General features: G+C 47.9%; 1 protein-coding gene across 3 annotated transcripts in view; it reads left to right on the top strand.

The window, feature by feature from the left end:
* The first annotated feature begins 7850 nt into the window (after positions 1 to 7850).
* Positions 7851 to 24270, top strand: part of CFAP45 (cilia and flagella associated protein 45) — a 30527-nt gene continuing 14107 nt past the window's right edge. The window contains exons 1-7 of one of the 3 annotated variants that reach the window (XM_060088319.1): positions 7851 to 7927; positions 13723 to 13878; positions 16331 to 16455; positions 18312 to 18456; positions 18791 to 18961; positions 20707 to 20885; positions 23204 to 23333. In XM_060088319.1, the coding sequence (XP_059944302.1) occupies positions 7925 to 7927; positions 13723 to 13878; positions 16331 to 16455; positions 18312 to 18456; positions 18791 to 18961; positions 20707 to 20885; positions 23204 to 23333 (909 nt within the window). In that variant the 5' untranslated portion in view covers positions 7851 to 7924. Of the gene's footprint in view, positions 7928 to 13722; positions 13879 to 16300; positions 16456 to 17875; positions 17980 to 18311; positions 18457 to 18790; positions 18962 to 20706; positions 20886 to 23203; positions 23334 to 24270 lie in introns of those variants that run through there. The other 2 variants (XM_060088317.1, XM_060088318.1) reach the window with 2 other exon arrangements.

Here is a 24270-nt window from a genome sequence, read left to right as displayed (position 1 = left end):
TATACGACACTGAGGACAAGAGACATTCTTCCCCCCACCCCACCCCACCCCACCCAGTACCTCCCTGCTCTGTGGGAAGGAGAAGGGAAGAAAATCACCAGGCACCATGCAAACTGATTTTCCAGCCTGGTCTGCTCTTCCCAGCGCCTCTCTTTTGGGCTATTATCCACCGCCCAGATGAGGAAACAAGGCCCAGGTGGTTAGGCAGTTCACCTAAGGTCTCTCAGCTATAAGTAATGGTGCCAGGGGTCAAAGTCTGTTGGTCTGGCTCCAAAATCAGTCACTAATTTTCTTCTTCACTGAGCTACCCCAGGAGCATAAGTCATGGGAGAGCATCTTCCAGGCTGCCTTAGATAGAATTGTGGGCTCTGAACAGCCTAGGAAATGATGATTTACTGAGACCTGATGGGCATCCTAGAGTTCCCATCACGGGCAGGTGTCACCCCTAAGATGGGAGTAGAAGCTGCCCAAGGAGGTGGGTCCGGAGGAAGGAGCTGGGGACTCTATCCTGGAGAACTGCGAGGATGTGTATATGCAGCAAAGGAGTTCGGAGAAAACAGGAGTGCAATAGACCACCACTAACCCACAACTCCATGCACTTAACACAAAGTCTTCTATGGGAATGTGGAAGCCCCATCTTTTTGCCTTTTGTCCATGTGGGGCCCTGCTCCCCCCATGCTACATCCAGAATCCACAACTCTGATCCCTGTTCCTAAATGCATATCAGAGAGAGAGGGAGAGAGAGAGAGAGAGAGAGAGAGAGAGAGAAAGGGAATCAGTCTCCTTTCTCATGCTCTTAGGAGACATGCTCTAGTGAGAGGCCAGAGTTTTCATTTTAACCAAATGGCTCCTCTGGGTCCTGTCTCCCAGGCTCCTCCCATTTAAACGTGCTTGTTCATCACAGAGTCAAAATTCCTATCCCTCCTGCCTCAGCCAATGTGGGGAGCATCTCAGGAGAACAGCAGGGTGAGGCCTGCCTGACCCAGCGCCCCAAGGCCTGGTAGGGTGAGGAGAAGCTGAGGGACCCAGCCCAGCCCCTGGGCTCTGCTCGCTGCTCCGAGACACCCAGCAACTCTCCGGGATCTGGGCTCCTGGCCAGCAATCCTGGGTTTACCGTGAGACTTCTCTGGGAGTGGCGACTTGGTAGGAAGTGTCAGGCAGCCAGAGGTGGAGTTAGGGTTAGGCAGATAATCTGGACCTGCCCTCTTCCTCAGGCAGCAGCAGCCAGCCTCTTAAACCTACCCCCCATTGTTCTCATCCCTCGGCTTGCTAGGCAATGAGAATGCTGAAAATGGGTCAGAGCACAGGAGGAGAGTGAAATGAGAGCTTAAGCACTGGGCTAGAAGGAGGAAGCCCCCAAAGATGCACAGCAAGTAGAAGACACAGGAAGAAAAGGAAGGGCAGAGGGGAGAAAGTGGAACAGGATGGTGAGGGGAGGAGTGGGCTGAGCGTGGCTGAGGTCGGGAGATGAGAGCGAGGGAAATCCACCCACACCCACCAGACACAGCTGGGCAATTGAGCCAATTGCTGAGAAGGGAAAGGTTGTCTCCCCACTTCTCAGAGGTGGAACTGGGTTTTGTGAGGCCTGAAGCTTACACAATTTTGGAAGCTCCTTTTAAGAAAAACAAAATTAATTACAGGAGTAAACATTGAACTAGAATAATGTGACAACAAATTATACATTAAAAAAAAACCTGGCAGGGATTTCCCTGGCGGTCCAGTGGTTAAGACTCCGTGCTTCCACTGCAGAGGGCACGGGTTCCATCCCTGGTTGGGAAACTAAGATCCCACGTGCTGTGCGGTGTGGCAAAAAAATTCAAAAAATAAAAATCTGGCAAATACTATAAACATCATAACATCTGGAAGAGTGACATAAGATTCATATGAATTCACTGCCTGAAACAAGTCTAAAATAGTTTTCGCCCTTACCTTTTTTTTGGCAACTTATTCTTTGTCTCTTCACATGATAAAGATTTTATAATATTACTTTATATGGAGAACAGAATAATAATTCAGTGTTTTTCCTCTGGCATGATTTTGATCACCACTTTTATTATTGATAGATTAGAATGTTTCATTTCACAGCTTCTTGTTGTATCAATTTTTTGATTGTTGTCAAATTTGGGAAAAACCTCTGAAATTTCTCTCTTATATGAGTTGTAGAATTTCAGGAGATTGTCCAGTTATTAATCTTTTAAAAAAAATTTTTTTTATTTAGACTGTGCTGGGTCTTAGTTGTGGCACATGGGATCTTTGTTGTGCCATGCGGACTCTTAGTTGCGGCTTGCATGTGGGATCTAGTTGCCTGACCAGGGATCGAAACTGGGCCCCCTGCATTGGGAGTACGGAGTCTTACCCACTGGACCACCATGGAAGTCCTTCAGTAATTAATCTTAAGTGTTCTTTGAGTTGATGACACTCATTTACCCGATTGTCATAAGTCCTTATTTTAGTGTACTAATGTGAGTTTTATGCAATCTCCATCAGTGTCAATCTTTTATATCAAGTCAACAAGAAATTTAATATTTCCCCAATATGTCCATACAATTTTCTTCCCCTTGTTAGTTGGATTATTAAACAATCCAAGTGCTTGTTTATGCTGTTCAAAATTTATCTGTTCCTCTTATTGAATTACCTTTTCTGGTAATCTGAAAATTTTTGTTTCAATTTGCTTCTCAATTTCAAAATAATTTCTACTGATTCATGGTTCATTTTTATTATTTGTGTTTCATAAACCCATTAATATCTTTTATTGAAATATAATTGACATATAACATTGTATTAGTTTCAGGTGTACAATACAATGATTCAATATTTGTATATATTGTGAAATGATCACCACAATAATTTATCACCACACAGTTTTTTCCTTATGATGAAAACTTTCAAGATCTATTCTCTTAGCAACTTTCAAATATACAGTACAATATTACTAACTACAGTCACCATGATGTACATTATATCTCCAGGACTTTTTAATTAAATTAAATTAATTTATTTTTTATTTTTTTAATATTTTGGCCATGCTGTATGGCATATGGCATCTTAATTCCCCATCCAGGGATTGAAACTGCACCCCCTGCAGTGGAAGCACAGAGTCTTAACCACTGGACTGCCAGGGAAGTCCCAGGACTTATTTATTTTATAACTAGAAGTTTGTACTTTTTGACCCCCTGCCCTGCCTCTGGCAATCACCAGTCTGTTCTCTGTACCTATGAGTTCTTTCTTTAGATTCCACATATAAGTGATACCACACAGTATTTGTCTTTCTCTATTTGACTTATTTTACTTAGCATAATGCCCTCAAGGGCCATCCATGTTGTTGCAAATAGAAAGATTTCAGTCTTTTTCATGACTAAATAATATTCCATTGTGTATATACACCACATTTCCTTTATCCATTGATGGACATTTAGATTCCTTCCATGTCTTGGCTATTGCTGCAGTGAATATGGGGTACATATATCTTTTTGAGTAGTGTTTTTGTTTCTTTTGAATAAATACCCAGAAGTGGAATTGCTGAATCATATGGTAGTTCTATTTTTAATTTTTTGAGGAACCTTCATACTGTTTTCCATAGAGACTGCACCAGTTTACATTCCCACGAACAGTGCACAAGAATTCCCCTCTCTCCACATCCTCGCCAACACTTGTTATTTCCTGTCTTTTTGATAATAGCCATCCTAACAGTTATGAGGTGATAGCTCATTGTCGTTTTGATTTGCATTTTCCATATGATTAGTGACGTTGAGCATCTTTTCATGTACCTGTTGGCTGTACATATGTCTTCTCCGGAAAAATCTCTATTCATATCCTATACCCATTTTTCAATGGTTTTTTTTTTTTTTTTTTTTGGCTGTTGAGTTATATGAGTTCTTTACACACTTTGAATATTTACCCTTATCAGATATATGATTTGCAAATATTTTCTCCCATTTGGTAGGTTGCCTTTTCCTTTTGTTGATGGTTTCCTTTGCTGTGTGGAATAAACCCATTAATTTTTCGGTAAATTTTCCATCCTTTAATACATACTTGTAAAGTTGACAAAAGAAGAAAATGTACTCTTTCTTTCTTTCTTTCTTTCTGGCTGCGTTGGGTCTTCGTTGCTGAGTGCGGGTTTTCTCTGGTTGTGGCGAGCAGGGTCTACTCTTCATTGTGGAGCGCGGGCTTCTCATTGAGGTGGCATCTCTTGTTGCGGAGCACGGGCTCTATGTGTGCGGGCTTCAGTAGTTGTGGCTTTTGGGCTCTAGGCGCTCAGGCTTCAGTAGTTGTGGCGCATGGGCTCAGTAGTTGTGGCGCACAGGCTTAGTTGCTCCACGGCATGTGGGATCTTCCTGGAACAGGGCTCGAACCCGTGTCCCCTGCATTGGCAGGTGGATTCTTAACAACTGCGCCACCAGGGAATTCTGTATTATTTAAATTTTTTTTTTTTTTTTTTTTTTTTTTTTTTCTGTACGCGGGCCTCTCACTGTTTTGGCCTCTCCCGTTGCAGAGCACAGGCTCCGGACGCGCAGGCTCAGCGGCCATGGCTCACGGGCCCAGCCGCTCTGCGGCATGTGGGATCTTCCCGGACCGGGGCACGAACCCGTGTCCCCTGCATCGGCAGGCGGACTCTCTACCACTGCGCCAACAGGGAAGCCCTGTATTATTTAAATTTTTAAAGACACTTTCCAAAAAGCAGTTTAGAAAAGCATATGTAAGTTTTTTCAACTTTTTGAGAATATATTATAGATCATTAAAATATCACTGATATGTAGCAAGGTGTGAGAGGCAGAACAGTGCACCACCTCCCCTCCTGCAAATGTCCACCTCTTAATTCCCAGAAATATGAATATTTATCTACAGGCAAAAGGGACTCTGCAGATATGGTTAGATTAGGGACCCTGAGATGGAGAGATTCTCTTGGATTATCCAGGTGGACCCAACCTAATCACAAGTCTAAAACTCAGGGAACCTTTCCGAGAACGAGATGCGACTAAGGTGGAGTGCTCAGAGAGATGCAATGTTACTGGCTTTTTTTTTTAATTTTTAAATTTATTTATTTAGCTGCACTGGGTTCTAGTTGCGGCATGTGGGATCTTCGTTGCTGCGAGAGGGATCTTCACTGCAGTATAGTAGATCTATATCCCTGATCAGGATGTAACCCAGGCCCCCTGCATTGGGAGAGCGGAGTCTTAACCACTGGACCACCAGGGAAATCCTACAATGTTACTGGCTTTAAAGACGGAGGAAGGGGGTCATGAGCTAAGGAACATGAGTGGCCTCTAGAAACTAGATAAAGGATTCAGCCTAGAGCCTTAGTAAGGAACGCAGCTCTGCCGACACCTGGTTTTTACCCAGTAAGACCCTTGTTGAACTCCAGAATTGTAAGGTAATAACTTTATGTTGTTTTAAACCACTAAGTTTGTGGTAAGTTGCTGCAGCAGTGGTAGAAAACTAGTACACAAGGCTTGAATAGTTTTCAAATGGAAAGACCATCTCATTATACCTAGAAAACTCCAAGTAAGCATGTGTGTTTAAAACTATCAAGGAGAAGTCAAAAGGAAAACCTATCACTGTTGGAAAAACGGAAGTAGTCAATGAGTTTAGGTCCTTTGAAGGCAGCTTTTTTTCTCTGATGAGATGCATACTGTGCTTATAATTACATATGTTGCATCACTGGGTCTCTTCCAGGCCAGAGAGAACTTCAGTTTGACCAGGTCTTGATAAGAACAGAACATTCACAGTTTTACATAACAGAGGCTTAGAATCTTTTCACAGAGGGACTTCTGGCTTTGTTCATTTCAAACCTTGTTTTTCCTCCACTTTGCAAATACTCTTGGTGTGAGCATCATAGCACATATTCCCATGGAGATTATGGCCAGTCCCTCCTGTCCTGACATCAGGTGAGGTGGCATAGTGGTTTGGTGGAAGGAGTGTTCCAGGCAGCCGTTCCTCCACCTGGACAGCTGGCGGTAACTTAACTATCCGTGTAAGTGGTGGAGAACCACACAAACCTGTTTCATTAAATCCAAAGTAAAATGTATCCTTAACTCAGCTTACTTTTTTTTCTGGCCATGCCGCACAGCATGCAGGATCTTAGTTCCCTGACCAGGAATCAAACCTGTGCCCCGTGCAGTAGAAGCGCGGAGTCCTAACCACTGGACCACCAGGGAATTCCCTCAACTTACTTTTTCAAGGGGTTCATACAAATGGGAGGCCTGAAGCTTAAGCACTGGTAGCTTTGAGGTATATTCAAACAAAAGCCTGGGAAGCAATTCCTTTACCCTGAATTTGGTCATCCCCCTCCTTTCTGCCTCAATCTCACACCTTTCCTTCAGAGAGGCAGCCTGAGTTGAGAAAAGAGCACTAACTTTTGAGTTTGGACAGTTATCTCTCTTGGTTTCAGTTTCTTCTTTGGTGATGGGGATAATTACTACCTCATAGAGATGTGGCTGTGAGAACTGGGTGGAAAACATAGGGGAAGCATCCAATCCGCAGGGGACTGGTTACTTCATCTTCCCTCCTCTCTGGGTTGCAACGAAGAGGCTGGGGAAAGAAGGGTGCCAGGAACAGAAAAGCCCTTCCCTCACTCTCAAGCCGGGAGGATCGTGCCAGCACCTGTATGGTAGCTGCCCTGGCTTCTCCCTCCCTCTGATCCCACCTCCAACACTTTCTGCCTGCCCCACGCCCTAACTTGTCCTTCTGAGGATCCCAAAGGAGATAAGGCTGGAAAATCCAGGGAAGGAATGTGAAGCTTGCCGGAGTTAAGCCCTTTTAAAAACAACTGGAGGTGACCTGGTCTCCCTTCCCCCACTCCCTTGGAGCTTGTAAACAGCCCTCAACCACCCTAGCTCTGCAGCCGATCCTTCAGCCCTGAGTATGTCGGAGGAGGCAGTGCCTGGCTTTACAACACAAAAGTCAGGTTGGAGTAAGCCCCAGAAAAGTGGGCTGTGGAGAGAGGTTTGGGCGTGGGAAAGTAGCTCAGAACCGAAGTCACCACTTCTTTTTGGTCTAAGAGTTCAGTTTATCAGCACTGGAGAAAAAAACAAAAGGACTTGGTCTTGTGGGAAGGCTTTGTGAGGCTTGGAGCAGGCACAGCTGTGGGATAAGTCCAATTGTGTCCCTGCAGGTTGGGAGGTATAGGTGCCAAACCAAATTGGGAAAATCATAAAACTCCTAAAAAGCTTTCCAGAACAGTACATACAAACTGGGAAGCATTAAAAGGCAGGTTCCCTAAAGCGAGGTCCATAGATTTCGATTCAGCTACTCTAGTAGGGTCTACATTTCATTTTTAATAAACTCTCCCAGGCGATTCGGAGCTGGAGGTCTGAGGCCCACATTTTAAGGAACTGCTCCTGAAACTACATACATATCCTCACGGCTGGAAGTTCTTTCTTTGGTCTAACCAGACTCTCTGATGCTGTGAAATTTGTTTCGTCTGATCCTGCTTGCTTCTCTGCAGACTAAATTCTCATCAGCGTTTGGCTTGGCCCCTCACAGGCACTGGGGCAACGGTTACCATGGTAACCTAGATGGGGTGTAGGGGAAAACCGTGACCCTGGGCCTGGCTCCTGGAGTGGCTGCCAGCAAGTCAGACCCCCTGGGCCCATGCTAGGACCTTGACGGTTTGGGTCCTGACCCAAGAGTTCAGCCAAAGCTAAGTGAAGAGCGGGGCACGCCAGGGCGGGTCAATCTTTCAGAGCCAAAGTTCCCGCTCAAGCGCCGGCGGGAACGGTCAGAGGGTGGGGTTCGTGTTCCTAAAGCCACAGCACGCCGCGTCTACCAGCCAGAGAAGAGGGGCGGGGCCGGGGCCGGGCGGGGGCGGGGCCCTGGCCGGAGAACGCGGGCTCTTGGTTACTATGGTAACGCGTCAACACCTAGAGTCGGTGGTGCCGTGGGTGGCCGAGTCGGTGGAGGCGCGGAGTTAGAGAGTGCGGCTGAGATGGTGAGGTCCCGGGTGTGGAGGAGAACCTCGGATGGGGGCCTCATGTGTCCTCAATTGGGTTGGGGTTCTAATCTGGGAAAGTGGGCATCTGGGAGACGGACAGAAGTTGGGTCTGGGGTCAGGAAGGCCCAGGAGCGGGGATGACACCCCTGGAAGAGGCAAGGGAAGTCCTGAGGGGGGTCCAAAAGAGAAATTAGGGGTGGGGTCGATAGTGATTGGAAATGTGATCTGGTTCTGAGCAGAGGCGGTGGGGAGAAGGGCTGTCCCAACCTTCTTCCCCCTCCCATCGGTCTGGGGCCTCCATGGGCTGGGGATTGTGGGATGTGATGTGGGAAAACCATTGGTAAGGAGGCCAGATAACAGGTTATGGTACGCGTTCTGCCTCTGACCAGCAGGGTGACAATGTGTAAGTCACCTAATGTCCTGAGCCTAAGTTTTGTCTTCTGTTACTGGGGCTCTGGGTCACTCTTAGGTACTCAACAAACATTTGCAAATGAATGAATGAATGAATGAATGCAGAGGGTACCAGATTTGAAAATCCCTGGAGAGGGATTGGGACTGTCTAGCAGGCCTGGGGTTCCCCAGGATGGAGAGGACAAGAGTCATGAGGGTTGAAAGGGCAGCGGGCCTGGGAGGAGGTATGAAGGTGATGTCTGGGATCCCATGAGGACGGTGTGGTCCCTGAGGAATAAGTGAGAGGGGCAGAGGATAGGTGTTGGAGCCTTGGGTTACTGGAAATAACCTTAGAATTTCTGGGTGCACACCTGGTGGCAAAGGAGTCTCTGATGTCCCTGTGGACACACTTTATGCTCAAAGGTCACACTGCTTTTCTGGGACTCAGTGGTTCAAATTCAGGGTCCCCAAGTCAGGATTTCAAGAAGAGCCTTGTTAATTATAAAAGAAACAAATCTCCCACAAAGAGCAGTTATGCATTTTACGATGGTGCATATTTATCTCCAGCTTTCCTGGGTGATTTACAGGCCCAGTACTGTGTGTCTGTCTCTGAGGGCCTAGCATCACACTTGGCATCTAAGGGCACACAGTAAATGTTAGTTCTCTTTTTCTCCTGTTTCAAAAATGTCATATTTCCAAGTCCAAATGAATCAGTGAGTTGCACCTGGGCTAGACTTGTGGGCTGTGGCTCATGCAAATCAGGGACTCCCCACCCAAGGGTCACTCAAGGAGGGGTTTTGGTCTGTTGATTGAGCCCTTCTGAAGTCCCTTGGACAGGACTGGGCATATGGGCACCTTTGAGAAGCAATGGGTCAAGTTAATGATCTCTGCCCTTCTGTGAGACCAAGTGTGTGTGTGTGTGTGTGTGTGTGTGTGTGTGTGTGTGTGTATGGTGCTACTTACTAGCTTTTGAGAGTGTTTGGAGGAGTGGGGAGAGGTGATAGTTGGGGGGAGGGTCACAATTAGGCAGACCTCCAGGATTCTTACAAAAACAATGAATAACATCCCCCAGAAGGAGGGACAGGGCCTCAGTCCTGAGTAGGATGTCATCTTCAAATGGTACTCCACAGATGGCCAACCTAGTCTTATTTGAGGAAAGAGGTGACCTGAATGTATCACTCAGTGGAAGGTAAGGTACCTGGTTCATGGGCATCCCCACCTTAGTAACCAAAGTCTACAGAAAGCAGGAAGAATCAGGCTAAGAGCTCAAAGCCTGAATTTGCCAGCCTGTGGTGAACCTAGATGTAAAAGAGACACTAGATCCCAGGGTGGAGAGGACATCCAGGAAAGGACAAGCCTTTGTCTTTGTTCAGTTGACAGGTGTTACAGTTACGTCATGGAAACTCCACACTGCCCTGTTCCAGCCCTGTTCGAGATCTGTCTTGTTGGATTTGAGCTGAACATCTCGGATCTCGGGACATCTGGCACTGCAGCTTTTTAAGGGCTGCACTCTCTGTGTTCAGAGTCAGGGCACCAGGTCCACTGCTTTGTTTTGTAGTCAAATAAAAATAGTTCCCCCCTCCCCCTGCCCCAGTCATAAAGAGAGTTACCTACTCAGTGCAGAACATTATTCAATACAAGAAACACCTTAAGATGTTAATACTCACCTGAAATTACTGTTAAACATTCTTGTGAACTTTCTTTTAGTAACACATTCTGGGTGCATACCCTTCCTTTTTACTTCTGTACTTGCATGTTTCTTATAATCTGCTTTCTTTAACACTTAATATGGGGACTTCCCTGGTGGTCCAGTGGTTAAGAATCGGTCTTGCAATGCAGGGGTTCAATCCCTGGTTGGGGAACTATGATCCCACATGCCGCGGGGCAACTAAGCACGTGTGCCACAATTAGTGAGCCCGTGTGCCACAAGGAAAGATCCCACATGCGGCAACTAAGACCCGACGCGACCAATAAATAAATATTAAACAAAAAAAGAATGGAAAGCAGGGACTAGAACATATATATATATATATATATATATATATATATATATATAAACTTAATATGTTAGGGAGATCATCCTGTATCTATAACAGAGTGAAACTCATCTTCTGAATAACCAGCTAATCTTTCTGCATCAGTCTCTCCCAGAGCTCCCAGCAATGGCTGAATTCTTATAAACCTGGGATGGAATGGTATTTGAAGAGACAGGGAGTCAGCTAGGTCACCAAAAGGAAAATATCAAGGCAGAGCTGGCATCTTTTTCTGTCCCAGTCCTCGTCTTTGCCAATCATCCTTGTCTCCTCAGCGGTCTTTCCTTACTTTCAAGAGCTGCCTTGGGAATTCCTTGGTGGCGCAGTGGTTGAGAATCCGTCTGCCAATGCAGGGGACACGGGTTTGAGCCCTGGTCTGGGAAGATCCCACATGCCACGGAGCAACTAAGTCCGTGCACCGCAACTACTGAGCCTGTGCTCTAGAGCCCACAAGCCACAACTACTGAGCCCATGTGCCACAACTACTGAAGCCTGCATGCCTAGAGCCTGTGCTCCGCAGCAAGAGAAGCCACTGCAATGAGAAGCCCGCGCACCGCAAGGAAGTGTAGCCCCTGCTCGCCACAACTAGAGAAAGCCCGCGTGCAGCAGTGAAGACCCAGTGCAGCCAAAAAAAAAAAAAAAAAAGAGCTGCCTTCCCCCAGGGAAGACTAGCCGGCTTCTCTCTAGGTCTGGCTCAGCTTCTTGGGGATATTTATTTGGTCATGCAAGAAATAAAACCAGCCCTTCACCTCCTGAAAGAACCTCTTGGCTATTGCCTGTAGCCCAGAGGGTTCTAACTTTCGATTTCTGCTTGGTTCCTCATTTTTTTCTAGTACTTTTACACAGTGACCTCCCTAATCCTTCTTGTTGCTTTTGGCAAAACTGGTTATTCTAACCCTGGTGTAAGGCTTGTGGCTTCAAAGTCAGCATTTCCCCAATAAGGTTTTTCAGCCACCCAACCCCAGAGCTCAGGGCTTCCTTCTGCTCTGCCCAGTGGCCGCTTTTCTGTGGTCATCATCTGTTTTCCTTCCTATGTTCTGACTTCGAAGCTCAGGCAGTCGAGTATCTCTTGTGTGACTTCCTTTTGACCTGGGTATCAAGAGCATAGGAGAGAAGCGATGCAGTCCCAGCCCTGGAGGAACCTACAGTCTGGTGGACACCCAAGGCCAAGGGAAAAGCTTGTAGGAGCCCTTGGAAAGAAACAGGAAAACAAATGCAAAACGACAATAATGCTTTCCATCTGTGCTCCGAAGCCCTTTCTTATACATTATTTTCCACAGTGAAAAGCACATCCGTGATATGGAAAATGTGGAGTGGTGGCATACTCGGGAAAGGCTTCCGTCTCAATCTGGTCTGCAGCCCCCAAGAGGACGTCTTGTTTGGCTTCATTCATTCATTCTTCCTCAAATACATATCGAGCTCCTACTACGTGCCAGGCACCTTTCCCCTTAGTTGTCTACAGAATTCACACCATCTCTCATGTTCCATTGCCCTCCATCTTTTCTGGTTATTCCCAATGTTTTGCCTCAGTCCCACCTATGGTGGTTTCTATTCATTTCCTCTTATTCTATCTTTGGTGGAAAGGGGAGCTGTTGCTCCCCAGTTACCATATGATAACCATTCAGAGTCTGTTATTAGGCATCCTTGGGGCTGCTGTATTTACCTTTTAATAAAGCCGAGCTTCTCTGCTCTACTATATGGGGGCTGACTGAGGCTGTAAAGGGAGGCGCCCTCTGTAAGCCTTTTGCTGGCTGTGCCAGGCTGGGAGGGAAAGGGTGCAAACAGCAGTGCTCGTTGTATGGAACAGAGCCAGCTGGAGAATAATTGCCCGATTTAGTGTGAAAACCTGATACAGGTGGAACAGGTGCTGCTGGGGTGGGAGGGTGTCTGAGTGGTCATGGCAGATCAGAGAGAACTTTCAAAACACACTGTCCAGTGTTTAGTGACATGGAATGCATCTCCCTGTCCACCCTGTCCTCTCGAAAGCTGCTCATTCCCAGGCTTGGTAGACCCAAAGTGTCCAGCCCATTCCCCCTAGGTGTCCCAGATCAGAGAACTGCGGGAGACGTGGGCTCCTCCAGAGTGAGATTTGAATCAGCTTTAGATTAAGCCTGGAGTTGTCCTGCAGTCCTCACAGAAACTGCCTCCTGGAGACAGACTTCTCCTCTTGGATGTGAGCTGAAGCTGGACTGACCTTGGGGAAAGGAGGTTGTATCAGTCAGGGTCCTTGGTTATAAGCAACAGAGCCAGAACTGGAATTTAAGGAGAAGGGAATGTATGGAGAGGATTTTGGAGCACGCACAGACTTCGCACCAACGCTGGGCGAGTAGGCTTGGAAAATGAGAACAAAGGAGGCACTGCAGCCAGAACCTAGGCCTAAATCACAATCCAGAAATGGTCTGGCAAAGACCCTCGATGCACTGTTGCACCTCCAGCACTGGCAGCTTTATTGTGGGCAGTTGCCGCTGGTACCCTTATCAGCATTGCCCCAGAAACGGGGTGTGGCTGCCTTTGTCAGAAGGGGTTTCCATGTTCTCCTTCTTGCATCACTAGTTCCCTATTTATTGTCAGGCTTGGGGCATCTGATGGCTCAGTCTAGGGGTCCTTTGCCCAGGCTTGGACGGCAAACATCTGGTGTTTTCAGCTTCTACATTCAGTGATGATCCTTGTCTCTCTCACCTCATTAGATGGGGAACTCCCCCAATCTAGAAAGTACTGGTTGGTTAAAAACTGACTAATGAACATGAAAGGGGTGCTGGGAGCGAAAGAGCATCATGGTGGATGCTCTGAACCGGCCTGCCTAACTGTAGCTGGCAGCTGTTAATACACTGAAGTTTATCAGGCACCAACCACCTGCCAGCAGTGGGCGAAGTGCTCTTCCATCCTGAGTGCCCTCAGGTCCCCACCACAACCTTGTGAGATGGTGGGGACATGAAGGAGGGCAAATAGTAGTGTCCGTTGTGAAGGGGGTTTGGCGCTTGGGCTGAGGATTTTGGAGGTGAAGAGGACACTGTACAAATCTGGGCAGGAAAGCCCACGTGGTCTCACAAGACTGTGCTTGTGGGAAACTAGAACCGAGCTGACAGTGAGGCCACCCTCCTGCCATCCTGTGTCCTTTCTCCTTCCTTCCCTGCTGCACGGTGTCTTGGCCTCCGTTAGCTGAGGAGCCTCAGGAGTCCTCCTCCTCACTGAGCTGGTGTGCCAGCCTCTGCTCCTGTAGGGTGTCCCCTACATTTCAGGGCTTACCCAGGGGCTTTCCCACATGCCCATCCAACGTCCCCCCAGCACGGGCTGGCGAAGTGTCTACCTTGCCCGGGGTCCAGATGGCACTCAGTACTGATGACCCCAACTCTCTGCCTCTCCCTGCAGCCGTTAAGCACAGCCGGCGTCCTGAGCTCCTCCTCTACCACTTACAACAGGTCAAGGAATAGGCCTTGCTATCGGACCAAAGCCCTGAACTCCGAGGTAGATGAGAGCCTCTTCGGAGCTATCAAGGTAACCCTCACCCAGCCCCTCCAGGGAGCTGCCACTTGGAGGCAGTGACCCAAACTAGCGTTGCTCAGGACAAAGCTAGCTCTGGGCAGGCCACCCCCTCCCAGGTAATTCTCACACTGAAGACAGGGAGGGGTTCTGAGGCTCGAGTGCATGAGCTCGGACGCCTAGTGGAGCCCAAGCAAACAGGGCACCTGGCTTCCTCCACCATGAAATCCTTAGGTCTTCACAGCATTTAAAAATCTGTTATAACTTTGAAGGGAGTCTCAGCTGCAGAGCGCTCAATATTCACTGTTTGCTCAGTGAGCGCCCCGTGATGGAAATGCTTGAGGGCCACTGGCCCAAGCTTGCAGATACAGACCAACATAATTTCCCCTCCATAGGAGAATAGCATCAGAGTGAAAAAACACAAAATCAGCCTTCTTTCCCAGTTGCTCAGCTAAAACAGTTACTTTGGGCTTCCCTGGTGGCACAGTGGTTATGAGTCCACCTGCCGATGCAGGGGACGCAGTTTCGTGCCCCGGTCCGGGAAGATCCCACATGCTGCGGAGCAGCTGGGCCTGTGAGCCATGGCCGCTGAGCCTGTGCGTCTGGAGCCTGTGCTCCGCAACGGGAGAGGCCGCAACAGTGAGAGGCCCGCGTACCGCAAAAAAAAAAAAAAAAAAAAAAAAAAATACAGTTACTTTGCTTGGGAAACAGGCAGGTGTTTGTTTGCAAATGTCATCCCACCTAAGAGGCTGATGACTAGAGAAGGAGAGCCAGAGTGTAGCTTGGAATAACCTTGGTACACGTGATGTTCAGACGGTAAGAAGGAAGAGAGGCAAGGAGAGAAAGAGGATGAGATATGGAGAGAAGGGTGGTGAGAGATTGAGAGAGGAGAGGGACACTGCCTGTATGTTATCTATGAAAGTTATTAGAGTAAATCCTAAGAGTTATGAACACAAGGAAAATGTTTTTCTCTATTTCTTTAATTTTGCATCTATATGAGATGATGGGTGTTCCCTAAACTTATTGTGATTTTCACTTTATGATGGATGTAAATCAAATCAATATGCTCTACACTTATACAGTGCTGTATGTCAACTATGTCTCAAGAAAACTGGAAGAAAAGAAAAAAGAAGCAGAGAAAAGCAAAAAAGACAAAAGATACCAGTGGTGGTGTGAATACTAGTGTGAATAGCTCTGGCTGCAGGCAGGCTGGGGAGACGAGAGTTGACGTTTACCCCTGCCCCTCACTATCCTCACTGTGAACAAAAAAGGACTTTCCAGAGTGTTCCAGATGGGCATCTTTATCCATTTAGAAGATGCCCACTCTGCAGCAGTTTCCTATTGACAAGGGAAAGAATCAAAGCAATGCAATTTCACTTACAGACGTGTCGTTTATTTGTTTTGAGTCCATGGGGAGTCTTCTAGTTAAAGTGAAGATAGATTTGGAAATGGCCGAGTTCTCCAAACTTAGTCCTGCTGACTTGCAAGAGTGTGCAGGCAAAGTAATGCCTATTCCTGGCCTGTCCTTTGGCCGTTTTGCTGGGTGAGAGTCCCGGAAGTCTCCCAGCCAGCAGTAGGGGGCAGAAGTGGCCTGTGGCCTGACTGCGTTGTGCCACTTGGAAGCAGAGATGGGCACCAGGTGGCAACAGCACTCCAGGGACGGGTGTGCAAAGCGGGATTCTCCAGACAGGAAGGACCTCCACCGAAGCCATGCCCCTGCCTCTACTCGGGACCACAGATACTGCGTTCCTGACAAATGAAAGTCTCTCCTGTGTTCAAAATTTCCTGAAAAGTGATTTCATTTTCTTATTATGTAACTCCTTCATGGTCAGAGCATTTTTTAAAAACCTCATATATCTAATTTGTATTCTCCTTGCTGAATTCTAACTCACTGACTTCCTCACCCCATTAGATTTAAGGGCAGGTCTCCACCGGGGCCATTTAGCTATGTCTAATTTCCTCCATATGGCTTTTTTGGGGGATGAAAGTAAATGAATCATTAGAAAGGATTAAAAATAACAAATATCATAGATTGGATGAGTCTGTAACAAATTGTATGCTTCAAACCCACGGTGTGGTCAGGAGAGCTAATTCTTTTTTCTTTCGTAAACCACGGAGGGAGGAGAACCTAGAGAACCCAGATTTTCGTTCCTGATGGTTTTAGGTTAGGAATGGACGTTCGCTAGCAACCCTCCCCCCGCGCCCCCATCCCTCTGGGAGTATCTGTACAAGGTATAAGAAGCCTTGCTCTCAGAAGAGTTGGTCGGTACAGAGCACATCTGGCCATGTTCAAGGGCAGAGTACCCTGCTGCTCTCTCAGTGCCCTGGCTACTCTTGGTGGTCCTGCAGTCTGGGCCCCAGCCAGCCTCCCCTGCCACTGGATGGGGTAGAAACCCCAGGAGAGGGGAAGGCTGCACTTGAAGTTAGGGCTGACCAGCAGGAAGTGTGGTGACCAGCTTTTAAGCTGTCCTTCCTGACATCACAGCCTCTGACCCAGAGCGACAGCCCCATTGTGCTGCTCCGAGATAAGCATGTCATTCGGAAAACTCTCACTGCCCTGGGCTTGGACCACAAGCCAGAGACCGTCCAGCTCATCACCCGGGACATGGTCCGGGAGCTCAAGTGAGTACCTAGCACACAGAGCCTTTCCGCTGAGGACCTCTGTGTAGAGATGGGGAAACCCACCTTGTCTCATTCTGTGATTGCAGACCCCACCTCTTTCCTATTCATTTCCCCCCTTTTGTTTCTTTGTTCTCCTTTTTTCTCCATTTTGGTTTCTTTTGTTTCTCCCCACCTTGAATCTATTACTGCCATTGCCCTTAATTCCCAGCTTCTTTCTCTTCCCTTTCTTCTGGCTGCTGTGGGTCCTATGGGGCTGGTAGAGGGGAGGTGCTTAGGGGTCCTCTCTGAGCCCCCATTAGTGCACTTTCCCATTGGTAAAGGGAAATGTCCAGATGAGTCACTTCCTTTCGGCTGCATCAAGAATAGGAAGCAAAGGGAAACTGACCAGATGCCTAATTAGCCCCTTGGCTTCTTCCCAGGCTCTGAGGCCAGAAGAGGAAATTCCCAAGGGCTCTTGGGTTCCTTTGGGATTAGCTCAGCATGGCTTCCTGACTGGAGCAGCTCCCTTGCTTGGGCCCCTCCTGTGGGGTTTAGGCCCAGCTCAGCCATCTGAACTGAGCCAACACCATCACTCAGTGGTTTAACTCTTGTGCCAGTGCTTCATTCTCCAAACCGTTCTTCCTAATGCGGCTCCACTCGCTAAAAACTTGAAGTCCCAGAAAACGTAGCCTGTGTCACAAGCTGGGGAGGCATGACTGGGACACAGCTCCAGGAGTACTGTCTGGTCAGCTCTGGCATCAAATGGCCAGATGTGGTAGCAGCCCTGCAGATACTCCTGGGGCCCAAGAAATGTCTCCTTCTTGGACTGGTCCAGTCCTAAAAAACAAGTTGGAGGTGAAGTTGCTGGTGACTTGTCAGGGCTGCTGAGAGCAGCATGAGATGCTGTCTCAGATTTAGATTATTTTTTGTTATTCCAGATCCCAGATGTTTGGGGCCACGCCACCCAGTGAACCACAAGATCTTGGCTAAGCCTCAGGTCCACTCGCTCATTCGTCCACATCCTGGACACCTCCCCTGCACCAGTTTTATTGGAGGAAGCTTAACTTCCTGCCTCCTAACCATGTACCTGTTAAATCGCCTCACCCAGAAACACCTTTATCACCCCCCCCCCCTGCTCCATCTTTAACGTGTGTCATTTGTTTGTAATCATTACAATTATCTATTGGGTTGTTGAATGTGTTGGGCGGCTAGAAAGGTCTATAGACATGTCTCTGACTATTGTTGATCAGAGAGTTTAATTAATATTTAGGGTTCAAAGCTCCTCTCTGGGCTGGATGCACAGGGATGTTTTTGTTTCTCACTGGCATCCACTTCATCCTTGTCTGGCATCCCCTTGCTCTTTTCATGTCATCCTTGAGGAATCATCTATTTTAAAAGTTCAATTCAACAACTTTATTATGAGTCCTCACTCTGTGCCCAGCACTGTGCCAGACACTGGGCTACCTGTGGGGTTAAGACAGAGTCCGTATCCTGGAGGAGCCTGTGATCCAGCAAGGGAAACAGAAGTTGCCACAACACTGGCAGGTAGAGCAGAGGGAAGGAGGTGGTGTATGCATGTATACATGGGGGAGGGTCATACACGGCGGCGCAGAGAAGGTAGCATATGAACTGGACCTTTTAGAAAAAGTCCTTAAACTGTCCCTTCTTTAGCCCGTGACGCTACTCCACCCTTGCCTGGGACCACTTTTCCCCAGTGGACCCGTTGCACAGTTGGCTGTCTCTCCTACCCTTGCCCGAGTCCCTGCAGGCGGGTGGGCAGTGATGAGGGGTGGGGAAGAGAGCAGAGCAGCCTGCAGTGTGGTGCTGAGAGCTTGCCCTCCCCTCCCCTCCCTAATTTTGTTCAATCCTTGTGTCAGCATCCCCACCAAGGACCCCTTCGGGGAGTCCCTTATCATGAGCCCTGAGGAGTTTGAGCGGATCAAATGGGCATCCCACGTCCTGACTAGAGAAGAACTCAAGGCCAGGGAGCAGGCCTTCAAGAAGGAGAAGGAAGCCATTGTGGTAGCTACCCCCGTCCCCCATCTATGCAGAGGGGGGTTGAAGAGAAGGGCTGGGGAGAGGCTGGCTTCCCACGAGACTGGGAGCTCTAGTTAGGGGACCATGAAATGGGACGTGAACGTGCTGAAGAGGACATGTTGTAGAATTAAGAGTGGGCGTGGGAGGAACCGCAGGGCAGCGGGAAGGGCGAGGAAGCCAGGCTGAGAAACCCCTGGGCTCTGACAGTGCCGTGGGGTGAGGCGAAACTCATCTGGGGTCAACCGTGGCAGCCAGGCTAGTGCCCAGGGCACAGAGCACAAGCAGCAACCCCCCACTAATCCCGACGTGGCTCCCACAGGACGCAGTGACCACACGCAAGACGATCATGAAACAGAAGGAAATGGTTAGGAGGAACAGCAAGAAGCTCAACAATCTGGAGGAGGTAGACAAGGACAGGGCCCAGAACCTCCTTCAGAGAGCCAGGCAGCTGCAGATGGAGCAGGTGGAGGAGCTGAAGGACATGAGCAAGGTGAGCTCTCCATTCTCCCTACCGCCTCTTATCTCTCTTTCTCTCTCTTTTTTTGTTTTTTTAAATTTAATTTTATTTATTTATTTTTGGCTGCGTTGGGTCTTTGTTGCTGTGTGCGGGCTTTTCTCTAGTTGTGGTGCGCGGGCTTCTCATTGCGGTGTCTCCTCTTGTTGCAGAGCATGGGCTCTAGGCGCCCAGGCTTCAGCAGTTGTGGCTCACGGGCTCTGGAGTGCAGGCTCAGTAGCTGTGGTGCACGGGCTTAGTTGCTCCGCGGTATGTGGGATCTTCCCGGACCAGGGCTCGAACCTGTGTCCCCTGCATTGGCAGGCAGATTCTTAACCACTGCACCACCAGGGAAGCCCCTCTCTCTCTCTCTCTCTTTTTTTTTTTTTCCTTTGGCCGTGCCACACAGCTTGCGAGATCTTATTTCCCTGACCAGGGATCAAATCCATGCCCCCTACAGTGCAAGCACAGAGTCTTAACCACTGGACTGCCAGGGAAGTCCTCCCTTCTCTTATCTCTTATTCACACACCTGACAGCATGGGCTCCAGCTGGAGACAGGGTGCAGGGGTGAAAGGTCAGGCTCTGGCCTTGGCAGGGGAACGGGGCGGAGAGCTGCACTTGCCATGTGCCTGCTGTGTGACCTTTGGCAAGTCACTTTCCCTCCCTGAGCCTCACTTTCTTCATTTGTAAAATGAGGGTGGTAAAACTACTTAGCAGAATTATCGGCAGGATTAAATATGCTAATATATGGGAGAGGCTTTGCGAACTGTGGGTTGATAAATGCATGTGAGGATGTTACTTGTATCTTATCCTGCTAGTTCAGTTCTGGCCACATATGGTGGTCCCAGGCAATTGGGTTCTTTTTGTCATTTTCAAAGCACTTGCCTTAGCTGAGAGCATAAAGAAGACTAGAGGCTCATTTGGAATTCTATTGTGTAACTCATTTGCATGTGGTTCACTTCCTGGCCAAATGAAAAATGCTGACTCCCCAACCCCTTCATCTACAGTTTCTTTCTGTCTCTCAGGTAAATCTTCTCTACTTCCTTTTATTTTCCAAAGCTTTTACTCCATAGTTCTTATTGATGGCTCACGGTTTTTCATTCCCTTATGTGTCATGTTGGGCTCTTCTAGTTTAAAAATCTAGTGGCTTGGCCTCTGCAAGAATGTTTGTTTCCCCGAAGTGTAGAACAGCGGGTCTTCACTTGGGGTTCATGGGTCTCTAAGGGGGACCATGAACTTCTGAAGTTTTATGGAAATTTTGTGTGTACAGATGCAAATGAATTTTATGGAGGAGAAAGCCCATGGCTTTCATCATATTCCCAAAGCGTGATCCATGACCCCTCAAACACTAAGATCCAATACCCTGAAAGACGCTATTGCTTTTTTTTTTTTTTTGTGATACGCGGGCCTCTCACTGTCGTGGCCTCTCCCGTTGCAGAGCACAGGCTCTGGACACGCAGGCTCAGCGGCCATGGCTCACGGGCCCAGCCACTTTGCGGCATGTGGGATCTTCCCGGACCGGGGCACGAACCCGTGTCCCCTGCATCGGCAGGCAGACCACTCTCAACCACTGCGCCACCAGGGAAGCCCCAACGCTATTGCTTTTCTGGGCTTGTGTGCACACTCAATAGGATTCTGCTCCCATTTCTCCCCGCTCCAACTTCCACATCCCTGTGATGCAATCCCCCCCCCACATCCTTACTCCCAGGCCTAGTACCACAACTTTATTTCCACTCCCCAGATCATCCTCAATGCTAAGTGCCATGCCATCCGGGATGCCCAAATTCTGGAGAAGCAGCTGATCCAAAAAGAACTGGATGCAGAGGAGAAGCGGTTGGATCAGATGATGGAGGTGGAGCGGCAGAAATCCATTCAGAGGCAGGAGGAGCTGCACAGAAGGAGGCGGGAAGAGAGAATCCGGTAAAGAGATGGCTTTGGCACCTCCCTCTCTAAGTCATTTCCATGTGTCTTTAGGTCCATATAGCCTTGCAAAGGGGGAAGACGCGAGAAATCGTCATTATCCTCCTCTGTTATTATCTCAAAACCTTTATGGAGTGATTCAGAGAACCACAGAACTTCTTAAAGCTTATTTCCAAGATCACAACAGGTGCTTCATAATCTGGCCCCAATTCAGCCTCATTTTGCACCATTTCCTGCCATCCATTCTATGAGGCTTTCCTTCATTTCCCCCAACATGCCAGGTCTTGACAAAAGCTCATGACTTTTGTTGTTCCCTCTCTTTTGAATACCCTTCTCTTTCCTTGCCCCCCGAAAAACTTGCTCTCTTCCTTTAGTATGTAACTTTGCTGTCTCCTCCTCTGAGAAACCTCCCTCACTTCACCTGGCAGGCTTTAGGGCCCCCTTCTCTGGGTCCCGCCACACCCTGTTTATACTCTGGCACACCCCTCCTTGCACTGTGGCTCCCTGACCCTCACCAGGCTATTTGCTCACTGAGGGCAGGGTCCCTGTCTTATTCATTTCTGTAGCTTCTGGGCCTACCAGAGTGCTTGGACTGTAGTAGGTGCTTAATACATGTTAGAATGAGTAAATTCAGTCCCCTTCATTTTGCAGGAAAGGACAAGTCCCAACGCTGGTAAACTATAGAATCATAGTATCCTGGATTTAGAACGCCAACCATATAATTCAAGAATTACCTCTATAAATAGTCCTTGTAAAAAAAATAGTCATTGCACCACACTGAGTAGCAGTTCTTTCTCCCCATCTGTATTCTGTTCTCATGTACCATTCATCTTTGTACTTCTAGTAGGTACCTGGTTCACTATAGCAGGCTCCCAATAAAAGTTTATTTCATGGCCGAGTGGCTCTTCATTGTTTGCATAAACAGTTGCAATGAAAGGAAAATCCCTGCCTTATCAGCAGCTCTAATGATTTGACCTGGTCCTTATATTGAGTCTAAACCTGCTTCCATGTAACTCTTTTACTCATTGCTCTAGTGTATTTCATCTAGAGTCATGAAGCCATTCAAGATCTCTATCTGAATGTCAATCTCATACTCCTTCCTGGAGATTCTTATCCTAATCTGTGTCTTCTCCCACTCTCCCAGCCTTTAGTCATATAGCATGGGGCCTGGATGCTTCCAAACTTATTGACATCCCAATAACACATAGGGAGTCCCTGGCAACACTGATTGTAGAATCTGGTTTCTCTGCTTTCCATTGTTGAGCCAGGGCACTGCTGAGTGGAGAGACTTCCTCAGACTCAGCCCTGTCCACCCGCAGCTGACGGTCTTAAAATATACGATTGGGTATAAGAAGGACACTTAGCAAACTAGGCATGGGAGATGGAGTGGGAAGACGAGATACACTGGGTGATAGCAGATGCACCAGAGACAGGAGAAGTCATGGGCTTTTTTTTTTTTTGCGGTACGCGGGCCTCTCACTGTTGTGGCCTCTCCCGTTGCAGAGCACAGGCTCAGCTGCCATGGCTCATGGGCCCAGCCACTCCACGGCATGTGGGATCCTCCTGGACTGGGGCACGTACCCGTGTCCCCTGCATCGGCAGGCGGACTCTCAACCACTGCGCCACCAGGGAAGCCCAGTCATGGGCTTTTTAACTCTGGGAAGCTCTGTGAATCCAGCTTGAGAAGGTCACTCCCTCTGATTACTCTGGGAAGGCTTGGGAGGTGGTAGGATTTCAGAAGCTCTTACACACTGAAAGGGAGAAGGCGTATTACAATGTGGATGCCTCTTGGGCAAACAAATGAAGTGAGGGAATATCAAGAAGGGTGAGGGGCTTCCCTGGTGGTGCAATGGTTAAGAATCCTCCTGACAATGCAGGGGACACGGGTTTGAGCCCTGGTCCGGGAAGATCCCACATGCCGTGGAGCAACTAAGCCCACGAGCCACAACTACTGAGCCCGTGAGCCACAACTACTGAAGCCCGCGTGCCTAGAGCCCGTGCTCTGCAACAAGAGAAAAGTACAATCTATGAAAGAAAAAAAATCAATAAAGTGGACTGCATGAAATTAAAAAAAAAAAAAAAAAAAGAAAAAGAAGGGTGAGCTCCAGAACCAGGAGTTCAGAAGGGAGAGGACCAACCTGCCAGGACCCTCTGGGGAAGGACTTTGGTCTGGGTTCATGAAGCATAGCCATGTTTAGGGGGCACTTGTCACATTGTTCCTATGATGCCTCCCGTCTTGGGGGTTATTTGGGTGGAGGTGAGAACAGAGAGACACAGACCCTTGGTTTCTAAGACACCGTGGCACTGTTTCTTCCCAGAGGAAGAAGGCACATTGTGGAACAGATGGAAAAGAAGCAGGAGGAGCGATCGCTGCTTGCCGAGCAGCAGGAACAGGATAAGGAGCAGATGCACGCATATATGGAGCAGCTCCAAGAGGAGGATCTAAGGGTAACAGGGCTGCCCAGATAATGCCAACTTCCACCGGCAACAGCAAAAAAGCCCTCCAACACTGTGGGGTTTGAGCGTGTGGGCTGATGTTCCGTCAGGCACATGCTCATTTCACATCATTGTCACCATCAACTTTTTATTGCCATATGAAACTTGTTTGGCTGTGGAGTCATGCTGGGGGAGGAGCAGTGATTTGGATACCGTCCCTGCCTTACTGGGACTTGGGGTCCAGAACTGGCATATCTGTGTGAATGCACACATGAAGGAAAGATATGGCTACATGCTTTGCACAAATAAACATAGGGATGTTTTATTGTCTTCCCTCAATTATCTAGGGGTATCATAGACTTTGTAGGTGAGCAGTAGCAGTGTCTTAGGTCTAGACTCCCTGCTGTTGCCTCATCCAAAGTACATTGCATCCCAGCGTCATTAATTGTGTTGAGGAGTCACACCCTTTTTTCCTGTTAGCGTAAATATAATTAGTAAGCATATCCATTGCAAAAGAAATGATGACACACCTGTTCAGACCAGGTAGACTTGAACAAATCTTCTTCTATTGACCTTATCTGATCTGCTGCAATATACAAACGTCCCTGGCACTGTGAGGTACATGGCATGCATTTGGGGCATTTATTCTTTTTTCCCCTCAATTTTTCACTTTTAAAAAATTTTATACACACAGACAAGTTGAAAGAACTGTATCACACCCATCAATGCTTCACCTAGATTCAGTGGTTGTTAATCTGCCTGAGTTGCTTGTCTCTTTTAGATGTATATACATATTTTGATATTGTTAAACTATTTGAAAGTAAGTTGCCAACATCTTGACAATTTGCTGCTGACTGCTTCAGCCTGTGTCTCTGAAGAAGGACATTTGCTTACAAGTCAACAACACCATTATCAACAAAATTAGAATCCAATGATTCTATAATATCGT

This window comes from Mesoplodon densirostris, chromosome 2, assembly GCF_025265405.1.
Source record: "Mesoplodon densirostris isolate mMesDen1 chromosome 2, mMesDen1 primary haplotype, whole genome shotgun sequence".
Classification (NCBI taxonomy): domain Eukaryota; kingdom Metazoa; phylum Chordata; class Mammalia; order Artiodactyla; family Ziphiidae; genus Mesoplodon; species Mesoplodon densirostris.
Note: the sequence above shows the minus strand (reverse complement) of the source record. Positions and strands in the feature narration are given on the sequence as shown.